General features: G+C 46.0%; 2 protein-coding genes across 2 annotated transcripts in view; both read right to left on the reverse strand.

Annotated features, from left to right (window-relative positions):
• Positions 1-666: 666 nt before the first annotated feature.
• LOC118383393 (ABC transporter G family member 23-like) overlaps positions 667-21285 on the reverse strand; it is a 44194-nt gene continuing 23575 nt past the window's right edge. Inside the window, exons 9-21 of the mRNA XM_052500599.1 lie at positions 20248-20415; positions 19389-19485; positions 19050-19218; positions 18266-18366; positions 17155-17225; positions 16262-16311; positions 16074-16130; positions 15700-15770; positions 14962-15050; positions 6764-6867; positions 6325-6484; positions 5011-5115; positions 667-3324 (exon numbers count right to left, since the gene is read on the reverse strand). Coding sequence (XP_052356559.1) covers positions 3218-3324; positions 5011-5115; positions 6325-6484; positions 6764-6867; positions 14962-15050; positions 15700-15770; positions 16074-16130; positions 16262-16311; positions 17155-17225; positions 18266-18366; positions 19050-19218; positions 19389-19485; positions 20248-20415 — 1349 coding nt within the window. The 3' untranslated portion in view covers positions 667-3217. The remainder of the gene's footprint in view (positions 3325-5010; positions 5116-6324; positions 6485-6763; positions 6868-14961; positions 15051-15699; positions 15771-16073; positions 16131-16261; positions 16312-17154; positions 17226-18265; positions 18367-19049; positions 19219-19388; positions 19486-20247; positions 20416-21285) is intronic.
• Positions 9718-14821, reverse strand: LOC127917445 (uncharacterized). Its single transcript, XM_052500593.1, has 2 exons — positions 14678-14821; positions 9718-13073 (listed from the first exon to the last, which is right to left on the reverse strand). The coding sequence occupies exon 2, from the start codon at positions 12436-12438 to the stop codon at positions 10021-10023; it is 2418 nt and encodes an 805-aa protein (XP_052356553.1). The 5' UTR covers positions 12439-13073; positions 14678-14821; the 3' UTR covers positions 9718-10020.

The raw sequence follows: 21285 nt of genomic DNA on the forward strand, positions 1-21285 counted from the left end.
TGTATCCCACTACTGTTTGTTTACTCACTGTTGTGCAGCAGAGGCCAGCAGCATGTCACCCTGTATTCCACTACTGTTAGTTTACTCACTGTTGTGCAGCAGAGGCCAGCAGCATGTCACCCTGTATCCCACTACTGTTTGCCTCTGAAGCAGGGTCAGTCCCTGGATGGGAGACCAGATGCTGCTGGAAGTGGTGTCGGAGGGCCAGTAGGAGGCACTCTTTCCTCTGGTCTAACAAATTGGTCAATAAAGATTCAATGGCATTAATTGTAAGAGTAGGGGTGATAACCCAGGTGTCCTGGCTAAATTCCCCATCTGGCCCTCATACCATCATGGACACCTAATCATCCCCAGCTTCCAATTGGCTCATTCATCTTCCCTGTAACTATTGGGTGGAATGAGATGATCGATGAGCAGATGTCCACATACTTGGTTGTGTAAGTGTTTAGTTTCCTCCAAAAAAAACATTTTGTGTCTATTTAACTTATCTCAATTAACAATATTTTAAATAGATCCAAATCCAGGCTCCAGTCCACATTTCTGGCTCCAACCTACACTAAACCACATAACATTACTAATAACATTACTGTTATTCTCCATGCTTCTCATATTATTCCACTTCTTCCCAGTTGCCAGGACAACAAACTGCTTATTTGTAGTCTGATATGCAGAGTTGTCTTTTTAATTTTATTGTTCAAAAAATACCAATATAGAAAAAACAAACAGAGTACACAACAGAGTATCTAAACATGGCAAACAACAGGCAGGGTAATGCAGCCCATACATTATGTCAACACCTTATCACTACATTCAACCTTTTGGTGGTTTTTGTTATCAGAAGAAGAAATGTTGTTTATATATTGTTCAATTTCATTCCAAAAATAGTAAAGAGGTTTTTGTCATTTACATTTATGAATATGGAATTGAGATAAAATACCAATGAGGTTGATTTAAGAAGAAAGACTTTGCTATACTTTTAAAACCAAATATCACATTTTCAAGTAGAAGGGAAAATGTTTATGATCGAAAACAATCTCCAGATATCTTGTCGGCCATTACAGAAGGTAATGTTGATCATTACAGAAGGTAATGTTGATCATTACAGAAGGTAATGTTGGTCATTACAGAAGGTGATGTTGGTCATTACAGAAGGTAATGTTGGTCATTACAGAAGGTAATGTTGATCATCACAGAAGGTAATGTTGATCATTACAGAAGGTGATGCTGGTCATTACAGAAGGTAATGTTGATCATTACATAAGGTAATGTTGGTCATCACAGAAGGTAATGTTGGTCATTACAGAAGGCGATGTTGATCATTACAGAAGGTAATGTTGGTCATTACAGAAGGTAATGTTTGGTAATGTTGGTCATTAAAGAAGGTAATGTTGATCATTACAGAAGGTGATGTTGGTCATCACAGAAGGTAATGTTGGTCATTACAGAAGGTGGTGTTGATCATTACAGAAGGTAATGTTGGTCATTACAGAAGGTAATGTTGGTCATTACAGAAGGTAATGTTGGTCATTACTGAAGGTAATGTTGATCATTACAGAAGGTAATGGTGATCATTACAGAAGGTAATGTTGGTCATCACAGAAGGTAATGTTGATCATTACAGAAGGTCATGTTGGTCATCACAGAAGGTAATGTTGGTCATTACAGAAGGTAATGTTGGTCATTACAGGAGGTAATGTTGGTCATCACAGAAGGTAATGGCGATCATTACAGAAGGTAATGTTGGTCATCACAGAAGGTAATGTTGGCCATCACAGAAGGTAATGGTGGTCATCACAGAAGGTAATGGTGGTCGTCACAGAAGGTAATGTTGGTCATCACAGAAGGTAATGTTGATCATTACAGAAGGTAATGTTGGTCATCACAGAAGGTAATGTTGATCATCACAGAAGGTAATGTTGATCATTACAGGAGGTAATGTTGGTCATCACAGAAGGTAATGTTGATCATTACAGAAGGTAATGTTGGCCATTACAGAAGGTTATGTTGGTCATCACAGAAGGTAATGTTGGTCATTACATAAGGTAATGTTGGTCATTACAGAAGGTAATGTTGGTCATCACAGAAGGTAATGTTGGTCATCACAGAAGGTAATGTTGATCATTACAGAAGGTAATGTTGATCATTACAGAAGGTAATGTTGGTCATTACAGAAGGTAATGTTGGTCATCACAGAAGGTACAAGAAACATCCATGTATTTTTTTAAACTTCAAGATCATGTTTAGTAGGGCAGCACTTGTGGATTCATTTATATTAAACCTCTTTAATATTATTAGTTAAAAGAAACTTCTGAGAAAGAGACCAAACATTTTCCCAATTAATATTTCTTAAAAGGGCATTCTAGAAAGACATGACATATGGGCCAAAATCCTTTCTTTGGCCAAAAGCTACGCCATGCCCACGGACGTTAGTTCCTTCTCCGAAACGAAGTATGTAGCGAACATCGAGCAGCGGAATGATTCAGTTTGAGTTGCCAGGCAACCTAGTTGTGCGTTTGAAAGTCAGTCTAATGAGGCTTCGCATAACTCTGACCCCAACAGCTGCTTTGACAAAAAAGACCCTTCTTAACTTTTAACAATTCCCGCCTTGTGTTACCAGTACAACAAATCTCCTCCATAAAACACCTGTGCAAACAATGCAATAATGGCAATTAACTATCAACCATATGCAAAGCTGTATCGGGAAAACACACGAACATTACAGACTTATAACGGCAGGACAGTAGAATCCTGCTGTAAACGTATCACACCCATTCATGTTATTGTCCATAATAACAGTCCTCAGACGATGATCACTCTTCTGACGGTGATTACACTCGTAACACCTGAGTGGGCGGGTGCAGTGTCCAGACGCACATTTCAGGCATTTTGATTGGTTTGTGAGTGACACATAGATAGGTTGAGTAGCCAAACTAACGTGACTGAGGGGGAAAGTTACCCTATCTGCACTGACCCTACACACACACTCACTAGACTATATAAACACACCATATACACACTCACTAGACTATATATATACACACCATATACACACTCACTAGACTATATATATACACACACCATATACACACTCACTAGACTATATATATACACACACCATATACACACTCACTTACACACCCCACATTGACAGTCCCACACAAAACCCTCACACATTCACATACACTACATAGGCACACATCTTCCCTGGGTTGGAGTTTCACATCCTCAACTTGAGGATGACGATGGCCAGGATGACGAAGAAAGTGTTCCAGCCCAGGGTGACAACAAAGCCTCGCCACACTATCATCCTGGAGAGACCCCAGCCTGAGGGAGAGACAAGGTAAGATGGTGTCTTTCTCTCTGTGTGTGTGTGTGTGGGAGAGAGAGTTTGTGTGTGTGTGTTTGTACTGTGATATGAAGATGAGACAGACAGACAGACAGACTGAGAGAGAGCAGGATATCTTTCCTCCACTGTGAGCTCGGGACTATGTTGTGCATGTGTGTGTGTGTGTGTAAACTCAGCAAAAAAAGAAATGTTTCTTTTTCAGGACCTTGTCTTTCAAAGATAATTCGTAAAAATACAAATAACTTCACAGATTTTAATTGTAAAGGGTTTGAACACTGTTTCCCATGCTCGTCGGTCGCTAAGACACTAACAGCTTACGGACGGTAGGCAATTAAGGTCACAAAACTTAGGACACTAAAGAGGCCTTTCTACTGACTCTGAAAAACACCAAAGAAAGATGCCCAGGGTCCCTGCTCACCTGCGTGAATGTGCCTTAGTCATGCTGCAAGGAGGCATGAGGACTGCAGATGTGGCCAGGGCAATACATGGCAATGTCCGTACTGTGAGACGCCTAAGACAGCGCAACAGGGAGACAGGACGGACAGCTGATCGTCCTCGCAGTGGCAGCCCATGTGTAACAACACCTGCACAGGATCGGTACATCCGAACATCACCCATGCGGGAGAGGTACAGGATGGCAACAACAACTGCCCGAGTTACACCAGGAACGCACAATCCCTCCATCAGTGCTCAGACTGTCCGCAATAGGCTGAGAGAAGCTGGACTGAAGGCTTGTAGGCCTGTTGTAAGGCAGGTCCTCACCTCTCCTATGGGCACAAACCCACCGTCGCTGGACCAGACAGGACTTGCAAAAAGTGTTCTTCACTGACGACTCACGGTTTTGTCTCACCAGGGGTGATGGTTGGATTCGCGTTTATTATCGTCGAAGGGATGAGTGTTACACCGAGGCCTGCACTCTGGAGCGGGATCGATTTGGAGGTGGAGGATCCATCATGGTCTGGGACGGTGTGTCACAGCATCATCGGACTGAGCTTGTTGTCGTTGCAGGCAATCTCAACGCTATGCGTTACAGGGAAGACATCCTCCTCCCTCATGTGGTTCCCTTCCTGCAGGCTCATCCTGACATGACCCTGCAGCATGACAATGCTACTAGCTATACTGCTCGTTCTGTGTGATTTCCTGCAAGACAGGAATGTCAGTGTTCTGCCATGGCCATCGAAGAGCCCGGATCTGAATCCCATTGAGCACATCTGGGACCTGTTTGATCGGTGGGTGAGGGCTAGGGCCATTCCCCCCAGAAATGTCTGGGAACTTGCAGGTGCCTTGGTGGAAGAGTGGGGTAACATCTCACAGCAAGAACTGGCAAATCTGGTGCAGTCTACGAGGAGGAGATGCACTGCAGTACTCAATGCAGCTGGTGGCCACAGCAGATACTGACTGTTACTTTTGATTTTGACCTTTGTTCAGGAACACATTATTCAATTTCTGTTAGTCACATGTCTGTGGAACTTGTTCAGTTTATGTCTCAGTTGTTGAATCTTGTTATGTTCATACACATATTTAAACATGTTAAATTTGCTGAAAATCAATGCAGTTGACAGTGAGAGGACTTTTTTTTGTTGTTGCTGAGTTTAAGTACAGTATTTATATTTGTGTGTGTGTGTCTGTGTGTGTGTGTGTGTGTCTGTGTGTGTGTGTGTTACCTCTGTACATGATGCATCGTAGGGCTTCAGAAGCGTAGGTCTGGGGCAGGGCCAGACTGATGTAACGTAGTGGATAGGGGATGCACTCCACAGGCCAGATTATACCTGTAGGGAGAGGAGGAAAGAGACTGTCTTAGAGAAAGAGAGAGTGAGATGTGTATGTGTGTGCTGTTCTTCTTTGTGAGGCTCAGAAGACAGAGACATGTCCTAAACTGATCTGCTTTGGCAACATGGATTTTCTTCCAAGAAAGTGTTATTTTCAGAAAGAGTAATTGAATTGAACTGAATAGGATTTAATTCAACTTTATTGAATTGCCTCAGGACTACCTGACATGATGACTCCTTGCTGTCCCCAGTCCACCTGGCCGTGCTGCTGCTCCAGTTTCAACTGTTCTGCCTGTGATTATTATTATTGGACCATGCTGGTCATTTATGAACATTTGAACATCTTGGCCATGTTCTGTTATAATCTCCACCCGGCACAGCCAGAAGAGGACTGGCCACCCCTCATAGCCTGGTTCCTCTCTAGGTTTCTTCCTAGGTTTTGGCCTTTCTAGGGAGTTTCTCCTAGCCACCATGCTTCTACACCTGCATTGCTTGCTGTTTGGGGTTTTAGGCTGGGTTTCTGTACAGCACTTTGAGATATCAGCTGTATAAATAGATGTGATTTGATTTGATATTGAGAGAACATGGAAGACACTATTGTAGTTTGGCATAGTTACGGAAATCAAACCCCCTAAAACGTACTACTGACTATTGAGGTAAAAGACAGTGTGTGTCTCTGTGTGCTAGCGTGTGTATGTGCGTCCGTGTGTGAGTGTGTGACGTACCGCTGACGATGAGGTTGAGGCAAAAGACAGTGTGTGTGTGTGTGTGTGTGTGTGTGTGTGTGTGTGTGTGTGTGTGTGTGTGTGTGTGTGTGTGTGTGTGTGTGTGTGTGTGTGTGTGTGCGTGCGTGCGTGTGTGTGTGTCTATGTGCTAGCGTGTGTATGTGCGTCCGTGTGTGAGTGTGTGACGTACCGCTGACGATGAGGTTGAGGTAAAAGACAGTGTGTGAGTGTGTGTGTGTGTGTGTGTGTGTGTGTGTGTGTGTGTGTGTGTGTGTGTGTGTGTGTGTGTGTGTGTGTGTGTGTGTGTGTGTGTGCTAGCATGTGTATGTGCGTCCATGTGTGAGTGTGGGACGTACCACTGACGATGAGGTTGAGGTAAAAGACAGTGTGTGAGTGTGTGTGTGTGTGTGTGTGTGTGTGTGTGTGTGTGTCTGTCTATGTGCTAGCATGTGTATGTGCGTCCATGTGTGAGTGTGGGACGTACCACTGACGATGAGGTTGGGGTAAAAGATACCAAGGGCAGCTTGGGTGGCGTTCTGTTCGTCATCGATGGCAGATGAGATGACCAGACCAAAGGAAGTGCCTGTTATGCCCTGCAGCACGATCAGAGCTATAACCAACACCAGGTTCCCCTCATTAGGGATCTGGAGGGAGGGAGGGAGGCAGAGGAGGGGGAGAAAGAGGAAGAGAGAGGGGAAGGAAAGTGAGAGTTGGAGGAGGGGGAGAAGGACGGAGAGAGAGAGGACAGCGATTGGAGGAGGAGACAGTAAAAAGTGAGAAAGACAGAAAAGGAGGGAAGGTAACAAGAGAGAGGAAGGTGAAAGAGCATGTCATGTTATTCAATGATATAGTGTCTGTTACATTGTCACAATACAGAGACCTGTGTGTGTGTGTGTGTGTGTGGGTGTGTGTGTGTGTGTTACCTTAAAGACAAGCAGCATTAAGATCAGTAGTAGAATTATCTGGACACTGATGATAATCAGCTGGGAGATGAGATACGCCAGCACGGTCTCCATTGAACTCACACCTTGGGGAGGGAGAGGGAGAGGGAGAGGGAGTACACTGTGGCTAAATATTTGACCATGGTTACTGATCAAAACCTTAGAAAAGCCTTGACAAAGTATAGGCTCAGTGAACACAGCCTTGCCATTGAGAAGGGTAGAAACAGGAAAACCTGGCTCCCTGTAGAGGACAGGCTGTGCAACCACTGCACCACAGCAGAACCTGAGACGGAGCTGCATTTCCTGACAAAATGTCAAAAATATAAACAATTAGAGAGTGTCATTTCCCCAAATTTAAAAACCCTTATTCAAGGTTTCAAAGACCTCTCTGATGAGAGTAGGCTACCCGTCCTGTTGGGGGAGGACCAGAGAGCTGTGGGTTGGCAGCGCACTACATTGCTGCCTGCCATAAGTTGAGGGACAGTGTCTGACAGACCAGTCAACCTGCACATGTCCTCTACTGTATGCTTATTGTTATTGTTGAATGTATGGTTATTTTAACCCTTGGTTATTGTTGTTACTGTTGTCCCATTGACAATTTTGATTCTCATTTTTATATTGTAAATATCCAAAATAAGCTTTGGCAATATGTACATTGTTACGTCATGCCAATAAAGCAAATTGAATTGAATTGAATTGAGAGAGCGAGAATGAGGAAGAGAGAAAGAGGAATAGAGAGAAAGAGAGAGAGTAAGGAGAGAGAGAGAATAAGAAAGAGAGCGATAGAGAGAGAGAGTGAAGGAGGAATAGAGAGAAAGAGAGAGGAGTAAGGAGAGAGAAAAGAATAGGGAGAGGTAGAGAGCGATAGAGAGAGAGAGAGTGAAGGAGGAATAGAGAGAAAGAGAGAGGAGTAAGGAGAGAGAAAAGAATAGGGAGAGGTAGAGAGCGATAGAGAGAGAGAGAGAGAAGGAGGAATAGAGAGAAAGAGAGAGGAGTAAGAAGGAGAGAGAAAAGAATAGGGAGAGGTAGAGAGAGAGAGAGAGAGAGAGAGAGAGAGAGAGAGAGAGAGAGAGAGAGAATAGGAGGAACATAGAGGAAAAGGGAGAAGCAATGTATTTATTGTTTCATAATGTGAGGCCCATGGTGATTTAGCTAAATAGTCAATTGTTGGACTGAGCCTATATGCACTGAGCCTATCTGCACTGAGCTGCCTATCTGCACTGAGCTGCCTATCTGCACTGAGCCGCCTATCTGCACTGAGCTGCCTATCTGCACTGACCCCAACTGCACTGAGCCTATCTGCACTGACCCCAACTGCACTGAGCCTATCTGCACTGCGCCTATCTGCACTGCGCCTATCTGCACTGCGCCTATCTGCACTGCGCCTATCTGCACTGCGCCTATCTGCACTGACCCTATCTGCACTGACCCCAACTGCACTGATCCTATCTGCACTGAGCCTATCTGCACTGAGCCTATCTGCACTGAGCCTATCTGCACTGAGCCTATCTGCACTGCGCCTATCTGCACTGCTCCTATCTGCACTGAGCCTATCTGCACTGCGCCTATCTGCACTGCTCCTATCTGCACTGACCCTATCTGCACTGACCCCAACTGCACTGAGCCTATCTGCACTGAGCCTATCTGCACTGAGCCTATCTGCACTGCGCCTATCTGCACTGCGCCTATCTGCACTGAGCCTATCTGCACTGAGCCTATCTGCACTGAGCCTATCTGCACTGAGCCTATCTGCACTGAGCCTATCTGCACTGAGCCTATCTGCACTGAGCCTTTCTGCATTGAGCCTTTCTGCATTGAGCCTATTTACACACACATTAGACACAACGCATACCGAAACAACACAAACACACATTCACATATAGTACCAGTCAAAAGTTTGTACACGCCTATTTATTCAACGTTCAAGCTTTAAATTTGTACTATTTTTACTCTATTTTTTTGAAGACATCAAAAGTATGAAATAACACATGGAATCATGTAGTAACCAGAAAAGTGTTACACAAATCAAAATATATTTTATATTTGAGATTCTTCAAAGTAGCCCTCCTCTGCCAAATACTCTACAGAAAATGACCATGGTGATGAATCAACTAGTTTTAGGCACTGTTATCATGTAGACACTTGGCTGTTGTCAGAATAATGAATGCTGTAGTCTTCTAAGCATTGTACGTCAACTGCAAGCCTCTATAGTGCACTATGGGCTCAGATCATCATCCGTGTACTGACCAGTATTGACCACTAGGGGGAGATGGTGGATCATTCTGATTAAAATCTAATCACATTTTATTTGTCACATGTGCTGGTGTACACTATTGTGATATGCTAGTTTATGAGCCATTCCCAACAATGTATGCAGTTGGAAAATAATAATACAAAAAAAAATATATATATATATTGAACAAAAAATATAAACGCAACATACTAAAAATATATGATTTTACTGAGTTACAGTTCATATAAGGAAATCAGTCAATTTGTCAACTAATCATCAGGCCCTCTGAGTTGAATCAGGTTTGTTTGTCTGGGGCTACAACAATGTGTGCTGTTGTGGGAACTGGAGGACTGGAGTTGGGCTGTTGTGGGGAACTGGAGTTGGGCTGTTGTGGGGAACTGGAGTTGGGCTGTTGTGGGAACTGGAGGACTGGAGTTGGGCTGTTGTGGGAACTGGAGGGTTGGAGTTGGGGGAACTGGAGGGTTGGAGTTGGGCTGTTGTGGGGAACTGGAGGGTTGGAGTTGGGCTGTTGTGGGGAACGGGAGGGTTGGAGTTGGGCTGTTGTGGGGAACTGGAGGACTGGAGTTGGGCTGTTGTGGGAACTGGAGGGTTGGAGTTGGGGGAACTGGAGGGTTGGAGGTTGGCTGTTGTGGGGAACTGGAGGGTTGGAGTTGGGCTGTTGTGGGGAACTAGAGGACTGGAGTTGGGGGAACTAGAGGGTTGGAGTTGGGGGAACTGGAGGGTTGGAGTTGGGGGAACTGGAGGGTTGGAGTTGGGGGAACTGGAGGGTTGGAGTTGGGGGAACTGGAGGGTTGGAGTTGGGGGAACTGGAGGGTTGGAGTTGGGGGAACTGGAGGGTTGGAGTTGGGGGAACTGGAGGGTTGGAGTTGGGGGAACTGGAGGGTTGGAGTTGGGGGAACTGGAGGGTTGGAGTTGGGCTGTTGTGGGGAACTAGAGGACTGGAGTTGGGGGAACTGGAGGGTTGGAGTTGGGCTGTTGTGGGGAACTAGAGGACTGGAGTTGGGGGAACTGGAGGGTTGGAGTTGGGCTGTTGTGGGGAACTGGAGGACTGGAGTTGGGGGAACTGGAGGGTTGGAGTTGGGGGAACTGGAGGGTTGGAGTTGGGGGAACTGGAGGGTTGGAGTTGGGGGAACTGGAGGGTTGGAGTTGGGGGAACTGGAGGGTTGGAGTTGGGCTGTTGTGGGGAACTAGAGGACTGGAGTTGGGGGAACTGGAGGGTTGGAGTTGGGCTGTTGTGGGGAACTAGAGGACTGGAGTTGGGGGAACTGGAGGGTTGGAGTTGGGCTGTTGTGGGGAACTGGAGGACTGGAGTTGGGGGAACTGGAGGGTTGGAGTTGGGGGAACTGGAGGGTTGGAGTTGGGGGAACTGGAGGGTTGGAGTTGGGGGAACTGGAGGGTTGGAGTTGGGCTGTTGTGGGGAACTGAAGGACTGGAGTTGGGCTGTTGTGGGGAACTGAAGGACTGGAGTTGGGCTGTTGTGGGGAACTGAAGGACTGGAGTTGGGCTGTTGTGGGGAACTGGAGTTGGGCTGTTGTGGGGAACTGGAGTTGGGCTGTTGTGGGGAACTGGAGTTGGGCTGTTGTGGGGAACTGGAGTTGGGCTGTTGTGGGGAACTGGAGTTGGGCTGTTGTGGGGAACTGGAGGACTGGAGTTGGGCTGTTGTGGGGAACTGGAGGACTGGAGTTGGGCTGTTGTGGGGAACTGGAGGACTGGAGTTGGGCTGTTGTGGGGAACTGGAGGACTGGAGTTGGGCTGTTGTGGGGAACTGGAGGACTGGAGTTGGGCTGTTGTGGGGAACTGGAGGACTGGAGTTGGGCTGTTGTGGGGAACTGGAGGGTTGGAGTTGGGCTGTTGTGGGGAACTGGAGGGTTGGAGTTGGGCTGTTGTGGGGAACTGGAGGGTTGGAGTTGGGCTGTTGTGGGGAACTGGAGGGTTGGAGTTGGGCTGTTGTGGGGAACTGGACGGTTGGAGTTTGGCTGTTGTGGGGAACTGGAGGGTTGGAGTTGGGGGAACTGGAGGACTGGAGTTGGGCTGTTGGGGGAACTAGAGGACTGGAGTTGGGGGAACTGGAGGGTTGGAGTTGGGCTGTTGTGGGAACTAGAGGACTGGAGTTGGGGGAACTGGAGGGTTGGAGTTGGGCTGTTGTGGGGAACTGGAGGACTGGAGTTGGGGGAACTGGAGGGTTGGAGTTGGGGGAACTGGAGGGTTGGAGTTGGGCTGTTGTGGGGAACTGAAGGACTGGAGTTGGGCTGTTGTGGGGAACTGAAGGACTGGAGTTGGGCTGTTGTGGGGAACTGGAGTTGGGCTGTTGTGGGGAACTGGAGGACTGGAGTTGGGCTGTTGTGGGGAACTGGAGTTGGGCTGTTGTGGGGAACTGGAGGACTGGAGTTGGGCTGTTGTGGGGAACTGGAGGACTGGAGTTGGGCTGTTGTGGGGAACTGGAGGACTGGAGTTGGGCTGTTGTGGGGAACTGGTGGACTGGAGTTGGGCTGTTGTGGGGAACTGGAGGACTGGAGTTGGGCTGTTGTGGGGAACTGGAGGACTGGAGTTGGGCTGTTGTGGGGAACTGGAGGACTGGAGTTGGGCTGTTGTGGGGAACTGGAGTACTGGAGTTGGGCTGTTGTGGGGAACTGGAGGACTGGAGTTGGGCTGTTGTGGGGAACTGGAGGGTTGGAGTTGGGCTGTTGTGGGGAACTGGAGGACTGGAGTTGGGCTGTTGTGGGGAACTGGAGGGTTGGAGTTGGGCTGTTGTGGGGAACTGGAGGACTGGAGTTGGGCTGTTGTGGGGAACTGGAGGGTTGGAGTTGGGATGTTGTGGGGAACTGGAGGACTGGAGTTGGGGGAACTGGAGGATTGGAGTTGGGGGAACTGGAGGGTTGGAGTTGGGCTGTTGTGGGGAACTGAAGGACTGGAGTTGGGCTGTTGTGGGGAACTGAAGGACTGGAGTTGGGCTGTTGTGGGGAACTGGAGTTGGGCTGTTGTGGGGAACTGGAGGACTGGAGTTGGGCTGTTGTGGGGAACTGAAGGACTGGAGTTGGGCTGTTGTGGGGAACTGAAGGACTGGAGTTGGGCTGTTGTGGGGAACTGAAGGACTGGAGTTGGGCTGTTGTGGGGAACTGAAGGACTGGAGTTGGGCTGTTGTGGGGAACTGAAGGACTGGAGTTGGGCTGTTGTGGGGAACTGAAGGACTGGAGTTGGGCTGTTGTGGGGAACTGAAGGACTGGAGTTGGGCTGTTGTGGGGAACTGGAGTTGGGCTGTTGTGGGGAACTGGAGTTGGGCTGTTGTGGGGAACTGGAGTTGGGCTGTTGTGGGGAACTGGAGTTGGGCTGTTGTGGGGAACTGGAGGACTGGAGTTGGGAACCACTGCTGTAGGCCTGTGGCTGCATTGGTGCTGCATGCCATTATCAGCTGCAAAATGGGTTCACATGGCCGATATCCTGAAAAAATAGTGACAATCAAATAAAACTAATTGGAGAGGTAAATGTTCAAATGAGAATAGAACACAGAAACAGACAAATTAGAGACAGATTCCTCTTTATTGCAGGATTGTGATCTGTGATTAATCAACATAACACTAGTTCATCTTGAATAATAGTTACATTAACACTTAACTGCACAAATCAACACTGTCAAAGTGTAAGCTAACTCCTTGGTAAAAGGTTAGACATTTTAGTAACACGTATGTTGTTATTACTAAAACAATTTCAGGTGAACAAAAAACGTCAATACCAGAGGTGTCCAACATCACTGATCTACTGGGGGAACAGACTTCTGTTCCAGTCCAGCATTAGAACGCCTGATTATTAACTCATTAGGTTTGACACATTGAATCAGGTGTGTTAGTGCATGGCTGGAGCAGAAGCCTGCACACCCAGTACGGTTGGCCTGCTCCAGTTGTAATGTGTTTATACATAGTGTTACTTTTAAACTGTATTTTTCTTCACAATCATGTACTAATAGATAATCCATGGTATATTCTCTTGGGACATTAATTAGGACCTCTTCATCTGCAGACAGGGTTTCACAGCACTCTGTATCTGAGGACAGACATCGAAAAGAAACAGGCTGCATTATACTCAAGTTAGACAGCCCTGAATATTATGTTACTCTATCTCTCTGTCCTCAGTATCTCACGAGGGACTGGAACTAGAGAATAGTTTCATAATGTCCTCCCACAAAGGTACCTGCCCTATCTAGAGTAGCCTGCTCTCTGTCCTCAGTATCTCACTAGGGGACTGGAACTAGAGAATAGTTTCATAATGTCCTCCCACAAAGGTACCTGCCCTCTCTAGAGTAGCCTGCTCTCTGTCCTCAGTATCTCACTAGGGGACTGGAACTAGAGAATAGTTTCATAATGTCCTCCCACAAAGGTACCTGCCCTCTCAAGAGTAGCCTGCTCTCTGTCCTCAGTATCTCACTAGGGGACTGGAACTACAGAATAGTTTCATAATGTCCTCCCACAAAGGTACCTGCCCTCTCTAGAGTAGCCTGCTCTCTGTCCTCAGTATCTCACTAGGGGACTGGAACTACAGAATAGTTTCATAATGTCCTCCCACAAAGGTACCTGCCCTCTCTAGAGTAGCCTGCTCTCTGTCCTCAGTATCTCACTAGGGACTGGAACTACAGAATAGTTTCATAATGTCCTCCCACAAAGGTACCTGCCCTATCTAGAGTAGCCTGCTCTCTGTCCTCAGTATCTCACTAGGGGACTGGAACTACAGAATAGTTTCATAATGTCCTCCCACAAAGGTACCTGCCCTATCTAGAGTAGCCTGCTCTCTGTCCTCAGTATCTCACTAGGGACTGGAACTAGAGAATAGTTTCATAATGTCCTCCCACAAAGGTACCTGCCCTATCTAGAGTAGCCTGCTCTCTGTCCTCAGTATCTCACTAGGGACTGGAACTACAGAATAGTTTCATAATGTCCTCCCACAAAGGTACCTGCCCTCTCTAGAGTAGCCTGCTCTCTGTCCTCAGTATCTCACTAGGGACTGGAACTACAGAATAGTTTCATAATGTCCTCCCACAAAGGTACCTGCCCTATCTAGAGTAGCCTGCTCTCTGTCCTCAGTATCTCACTAGGGACTGGAACTACAGAATAGTTTCATAATGTCCTCCCACAAAGGTACCTGCCCTCTCTAGAGTAGCCTGCTCTCTGTCCTCAGTATCTCACTAGGGACTGGAACTACAGAATAGTTTCATAATGTCCTCCCACAAAGGTACCTGCCCTATCTAGAGTAGCCTGCTCTCTGTCCTCAGTATCTCACTAGGGACTGGAACTAGAGAATAGTTTCATAATGTCCTCCCACAAAGGTACCTGCCCTATCTAGAGTAGCTTGCTCTCTGTTCTCTGACAGCTGGAACTGCGAGCTAATCCTTTCACCCTCTTCCATGGCTGTTAGCTAGCTAACTAGCTACAAAAGCATTTGGAGTTACAACGATAAATACATCAAGATAACTAACTAGCTAATATGAAGCTAGCAAACTGGTGATATTTAATTCACCTAGCTAGATACAGTATACGGTATGTAAAGTTTGTTAACTAGCGAACATTACGTTAGCAGCTAATTTGAGTTAGCCTGCACACTAAGTTTCTGTAGCAAGCAAGCTAATAATACATTGTTTTTTGATATTTACTTACTTGAATAGGTTCTCCCACTGACTCCATTTCCTGGGTCCTTAGAAATAATGGTAAATCTTCCCGAAGTTTCCGGTGGTAACAAAACGCAGTCAGCCATATGGAGGATTGGAGGACCATCAGACTTGAGTTGGTCTTCCAACATGAGGGTTGCTAGGTGATTTGTGACGTCCTTGCAAGCCCTCTATAGGTGCTGTTTGGGACGCCTAGCCCAGGCCAAAATGTAAGCACTAAATAGGGAATATGGTGCCATTTTGTTACCCACTGTGTGAACTTTGACCTCTTACCTGAGACCCAGCACCTTTCCATTAGCCCTTCCTTCCTCTCTATCACGAAGGAGAGAGCCGTCAAGCCCACTGCGAGATAGAAAGTGATGCTGTGTAGAGAGAGAAGAAGGGAAGGGAGAGAATGAGGGGGAGTGAGAAGGAGGGAGAAGGGAGGGGGAGAGAGAAGGAGGGAGGGGGTAGAATGAGGGAGAAGGGAGGGGGAGAGAGAAGGAAGGAGGGGGTAGAATGAGGAAGAAGGGAGGGGGAGAGAAGGAGGGAGGGGGTAGAATGAGGGAGAAGGGAGGGGGAGAGAGAAGGAGGGAGGGGGTTGAATGAGGGAGAAGGGAGGGGAGAGAAGGAGGGAGGGGGTAGAATGAGGGAGAAGGGAGGGGGAGAGAGAATGGGGGAGGGGGTTGAATGAGGGAGAAGGGAGGGGGAGAGAGAAGGAGGGAGGGTAGAATGAGGGAGAAGGGAGGGAGAAAAGGGGCAAAAGAGGATAAATTGAGAGAATAAAAAGAGGAGACATGAGGAAGTTATATGGAGTAGAGAGAGAGAGAGGAGCGAGAGAGACAGGAGAGAGACAGAGAGACATAGGGAGAGAGAGGGAGATACAGGGAGAGAAAGAGAAAGAGAAAGAGAAAGAGAGAGCGACAGGGAGAGATTAAGAGGAGGGAAACCATAAGGCATACAGTATTTTAACAGATTATCATCTTTGTCTCAGTAAAGCTGACTAGGTTCAGACTTGGACTGAATCTCTACCTCAGAACGGCTCCTGGCGTCACAAACGTGGTGAAGTCTGAGTTCATGCTGCCATAGATGGGCTCCTCAAACTGGAAAGAGAAACGGGACAAAGAGAAATAGTCAGTTGAATACACTGAGTACACTGTGTATTCATCAGGAATGGATCAAACATTTGTATACATTCAACAACACAGGTTACATTGTGGTCTTGGGAAGACAATAGCTTGTCTCTATCAGACACTAGCAAGGCTAGTAGATGTGGATGGCAGAATACTATCAACACAGGGCCTGCTTCCCAAATGACACCCTATTCCCTACATAGGACATTACTTTTGACCACGGCCCTATGGACCATTTGGGACTTAACCAGGGTTTTAAGGGGATTTTCATACCTTGACAGGAAGAGAGAGCAGGTAAGACCTGCTACTCATCTTATACTGGATAAAACCCTGAGGAGGGAACAGAGAGGCAGAAGCCATATGAATAATAACACTAACACTCTCAAAAGTCAAAGAACTCTTCCAAAACAGAATCATTCGTCACCTAATGACGAGACAAAGAAAAGGGAACTCTGGTGTACCTCAAAGGCATCTTTAATTTTTTTCTGAAGCATTAAGGCGATTTGTCGATCTGGAGAAAATACATTAAAAGGTTAAAACAATGTCACCATAAGTTTGACTAACATCACTTGGAAAATGTTTGATCTATTTCAATGATTTGAGCGTTTACTGTATTTTGGAATAAAACTAATCAATCATTTACTTTGAAAAGCATTCAAAATCCATTTCCATTACTTGGGAGATGAGCCATCATTCAGAAGACCCCCACAGTATTGTAAAACAGTTACACTAACACCTAGAGGTCAATTTCACAGCCAAACTATCTATGCTATTCTATTGGCATTCTATTATATTCTAACAGTGTTCTATTCTATTCAGAACTATTCTATTCCAACAGTGTTCTATTCTATTCAGATCTATTCTATTCTATCGACATTCTATTCTAATCTAACAGTGTTCTATTCTATTCAGATCTATTCTATTCTAACAGTGTTATATTCTATTCAGATCTATTCTATTCTATCGGCATTCTATTCTAACAGTGTTCTATTTTATTCAGATCTATTCTATTCTAATCAACTATATTCTATCAGTATTCTATTCCAACAGTGTTCTATTCTATGCAGATCTATTCTATTGGCATTGTATTATATTCTAACAGTGTTCTATTCTATTCAGATCTATTCTATTGGCATTCTATTCTAACAGTGTTCTATTCAGACCTATTCTATGGCATTCTATTCTAACAGTGTTATATTCTATTCAGATCTATTCTATCGGCATTATATTATATTCTAACAGTGTTCTATTCTATTCAGATCTATTCTATTCTAGCAGTATTGTATTCTACTCTATTTGAAGGTACATTCTGGAACACTGTCACATGCCAACAGACTGCGGAGTGAAAGCTTACTGGTCAGGTCCAACCAGACGTGCACCGACCCTCCATCCACCACCTCCTTAGAGACCTGCCTCTGGATCATCCTGTATAATACAACACAGAACAAACATGATACTGTGTGTGTGCAGTAAGCTACCTGGTTAATACAACACACACCACAGAGACATGATACTGTAAGGATCCTGTATAATACAACACAGAACAAACATGATACTGTGTGTGTGCAGTAAGCTACCTGGTCGGACCAGGTGTGTGTGACCCTGATCGACAGGCAAGACCAGACTTTCCACTTCACGGCTGATCACACACACACACACACACACACACACACACACACACACACACACACACACACACACACACACACACACACACACACACACACACACACACACACACACACACACACACACACACACACACACACACACACACACACACACACACACACACACACACACACACACACACACACACACACACACACACACACACACACACACACACACACGAGGAGGAATCCATGCAGATACACACTGTCACAGACAGACATACTGGTGACTGGTGTACCCTTCCTCACCACAGAGTCATCATCACGTTAGATGCCTTGTTGACCTCACAGTGTATGTGTGTATGTGTGTGTGTCTGTCCGTGTGTGTCTGTCTATCTGTCTGTGTGTGGGTGTGTGTAAGACAGTGGAATGCTGTGTCACATTGGCAGCTGGAAGGTGCACAGGTTTCCATTACGCTGTAGGGAAGAATTTTGACACTGGTGGCCTTAAAGTTCAACAGCATTGCAAGTCATGGACAGTGATTTCACTTGCTTTGGCAATGTTAACACATGATTCCCATGCCAATAAAGCCCTTGAATTGAATTGATTTAAGAGAAGAGATAGAAGAGGCAAGAGTAGAGTAGAGTAGTAGAGTAGAGTAGAGTAGAGTAGAGTAGAGGAGAGGAGAGGAGAGGAGAGGAGAGGAGAGGAGAGGAGAGGAGAGGAGAGGAGAGGAGAGGAGAGGAGAGGAAAAGAAGATAACAGAACAGAACAGAAGAGAAGAGAGAAGAACAGAAGAACAAGGGAAGAAGATGAGACTAGACTAGAGACAGGTCCAGAGGTAGGTCTCACCTCTTGGTCAGGTAGCTGGTAAAATTCTTTCCAAACCCGATGACGGCCCAGTACTCTCCGTTATAGGCCCCTGCAAAAGCCTCAGCATGGGACAGGTTCACCTAGGGCAGGGAGGGACAGGGGACACCATCAGTGACTATAGCTAGTTCTTAAATTACACCCTTTTCCTCCATCTAGTGGACTAAGTCTGACCAGGAGGACAGTGTTACACCCTATTCCTCCATCTAGTGGACTAAGTCGGACCAGGAGGACAATGTTACACCCTATTCCTCCATCTAGTGGACTAAGTCTGACCAGGAGGACAATGTTACACCCTATTCCTCCCAGGAGTCTGACCAGGACAATGTTACACCCTATTCCTCCATCTAGTGGACTAAGTATGACCAGGAGGACAGTGTTACACCCTATTCCTCCATCTAGTGGACTAAGTCTGACCAGGAGGACAGTGTTACACCCTATTCCTCCATCTAGTGGACTAAGTCTGACCAGGAGGACAGTGTTACACCCTATTCCTCCATCTAGTGGACTAAGTCTGACCAGGAGGACAGTGTTACACCCTATTCCTCCATCTAGTGGACTAAGTCTGACCAGGAGGACAGTGTTACACCCTATTCCTCCATCTAGTGGACTAAGTCTGACCAGGAGGACAGTGTTACACCCTATTCCTCCATCTAGTGGACTAAGTCTGACCAGCAGGACAGTGTTACACCCTATTCCTCCATCTAGTGGACTAAGTCTGACCAGCAGGACAGTGTGGGAGATAGAAAACCGATTGGTCCAGTACCTGTTGCACGCTGGAGTTGTCCAGGAAGGAGAGCAGGGATTGGCTATAGGAGCTGGAGGAGGTCTCATTGTTGACCACAGCCACCTGTATTCCTTTGGGGTCTCCTCCGATACACAGACACATCAGAGAGATCTGCATGACTGGCAGAAGGAACTGGAAAAATAGGGACCTGGACAGATACAATGCAATCAGACTGGGGTTGCAGAACAACTTTCCCAGAATTCCCAGGTATTCCAGACATTTTGGTTGGAAGATTTAAGGGATCATCATCTTCATCATTATCGTGTCTGCCTTCCTCCAGCTCATTCTACTCCTTTAATTCATCCTCATCCTCCTCACCCAGGCATTCTCTTCATCCGCACCGTGGTCTTGATAATCAGAGCTGCGATGTTCCTCCACTTTGGCATCACATGCCTGACTCGTACCTTCCAGTCCGCTACACACACACACACACACACACACACACACACACACACACACACACACACACACACACACACACACACACACACACACACACACACACACACACACACACACACACACACACACACACACACACACACACGTTTGTTTTACTATCCTTGTGGGGACCATACAATTGATTCCCATTCAAAATCCTATTTTTCCTAACCCTACCACTTAACCTAACTCTTACCTTAACCCCTAACCTAACCCTAACTCCTAACCCTAACTGCTAACCCTAGTTCTAACCCTAATTGTAACCTTAAACCTTAAACCTAAACCTAAAAATGTCCCCACTTGTCTGAATTGTCCTTGTTTTACTATCCTCGTGGGGACTTCTGGTCCCGACAAAGAGAGTAAAACCCAACCCAACACACACACACAGTATTAAATATCTTAGGAAATTCAATTCAAGACAATTTTGTAACCCTACATTTACCTGAGTATATACAGTGTAGTGTCCATACAACCCTACATTTACCTGAGTATATACAGTGTAGTGTCCATACAACCCTACATTTACCTGAGTATATACAGTATAGTGTCTATACAACCCTACATTTACCTGAGTATATACAGTATAGTGTCTATACAACCCTACATTTACCTGAGTATATACAGTGTAGTGTCTATACAACCCTACATTTACCTGAGTATATACAGTGAAGTGTCCATACAACCCTACATTTACCTGAGTATATACAGTGTAGTGTCTATACAACCCTACATTTACCTGAGTATTTGGGCAGCTCTTCAACTGGTCCCGGCCCGACTCCCAGGATTGGTTGAATCTCTTCCCGGCCGCTTTCGAGTGATTGGCCGCTCTCTAGTACCCCACCCTGAGGGTAGGTGCTGTGTTTGGAGCCCACCTGGTCTGAGGTCTCACACAGCTGCAGGAGGTCTCCAGGGTCACAGCTGCAGGAGAAGACAACACAGTCAATTGCAGATAACACAGTCAGGGGTCTCAACACAGAACCAACTGGGTGGATGGCTGCAGTAGTCCACAGACATTCATTTTGGTCAGGTTCAGAGACCAAATCTGAGCCAATCATAGACATCTATTTTTGTTAGAACTCTAGGGGCAGTATTTCATTTTTGGATAAGACGTGCCCGTTTTTAGCGCGATATTTTGTCACGAAAAGATGCTCACTATGCTTGGAATTTAGTTTTGGAAAGAAGACACTCACGTTTGGCAATTTTCAGAGTGCCATAACAATATCTACAGGCAAAACCAAGATGTTTGGTGACCAGGACAGGATTTCTGAAGGCACGTTTTCCATGGACTTATATGGCTGTGAATCCGGGAATGAACGGACACTTCCTATCGTTTCCCCAGGTGTCTGCAGCATTGTGACGTATTTGTAGGCATATCATTGGAAGATTGGCCACAGACATTCAGTGTTTGTGCGCAAAAGTCAGGTCCCAGTATTTTTCCATCCGAACAGAGAAGAATGCAGGCTTCTAGGACTGGCATTTCAATGAAGAGATATATGACAAAACACCTTGAGGATTGATTCAAACAACGTTTTCCATGTTTCAGATTCGGAAAAAAGTTCGACGTTTAGGTGACTGAATTTTCGGTTAGTTTCGGTAGCCAAATGCATAGTAACAAAACGGAACGTTGTGTCCTACACAAGCATCTTTTACATCTGTAACTGAGAGTCTCCTCAGAAACATCAGTTCTTCAAAGGTATTATTTTATTTGATCCCTTTGCTGGTTTTTGTGAACAGTAAATGAGCAAAGCAGAGCTATCACCACTCTTACACAAAT

This window comes from Oncorhynchus keta, unplaced genomic scaffold, assembly GCF_023373465.1.
Source record: "Oncorhynchus keta strain PuntledgeMale-10-30-2019 unplaced genomic scaffold, Oket_V2 Un_contig_1146_pilon_pilon, whole genome shotgun sequence".
Classification (NCBI taxonomy): domain Eukaryota; kingdom Metazoa; phylum Chordata; class Actinopteri; order Salmoniformes; family Salmonidae; genus Oncorhynchus; species Oncorhynchus keta.

Excerpts from the sequence above, each read along its gene's own strand:
- LOC127917445 (XM_052500593.1), bottom strand. The coding sequence starts at position 12,438 with ATGGCATGCAGCACCAATGCAGCCACAGGCCTACAGCAGTGGTTCCCA.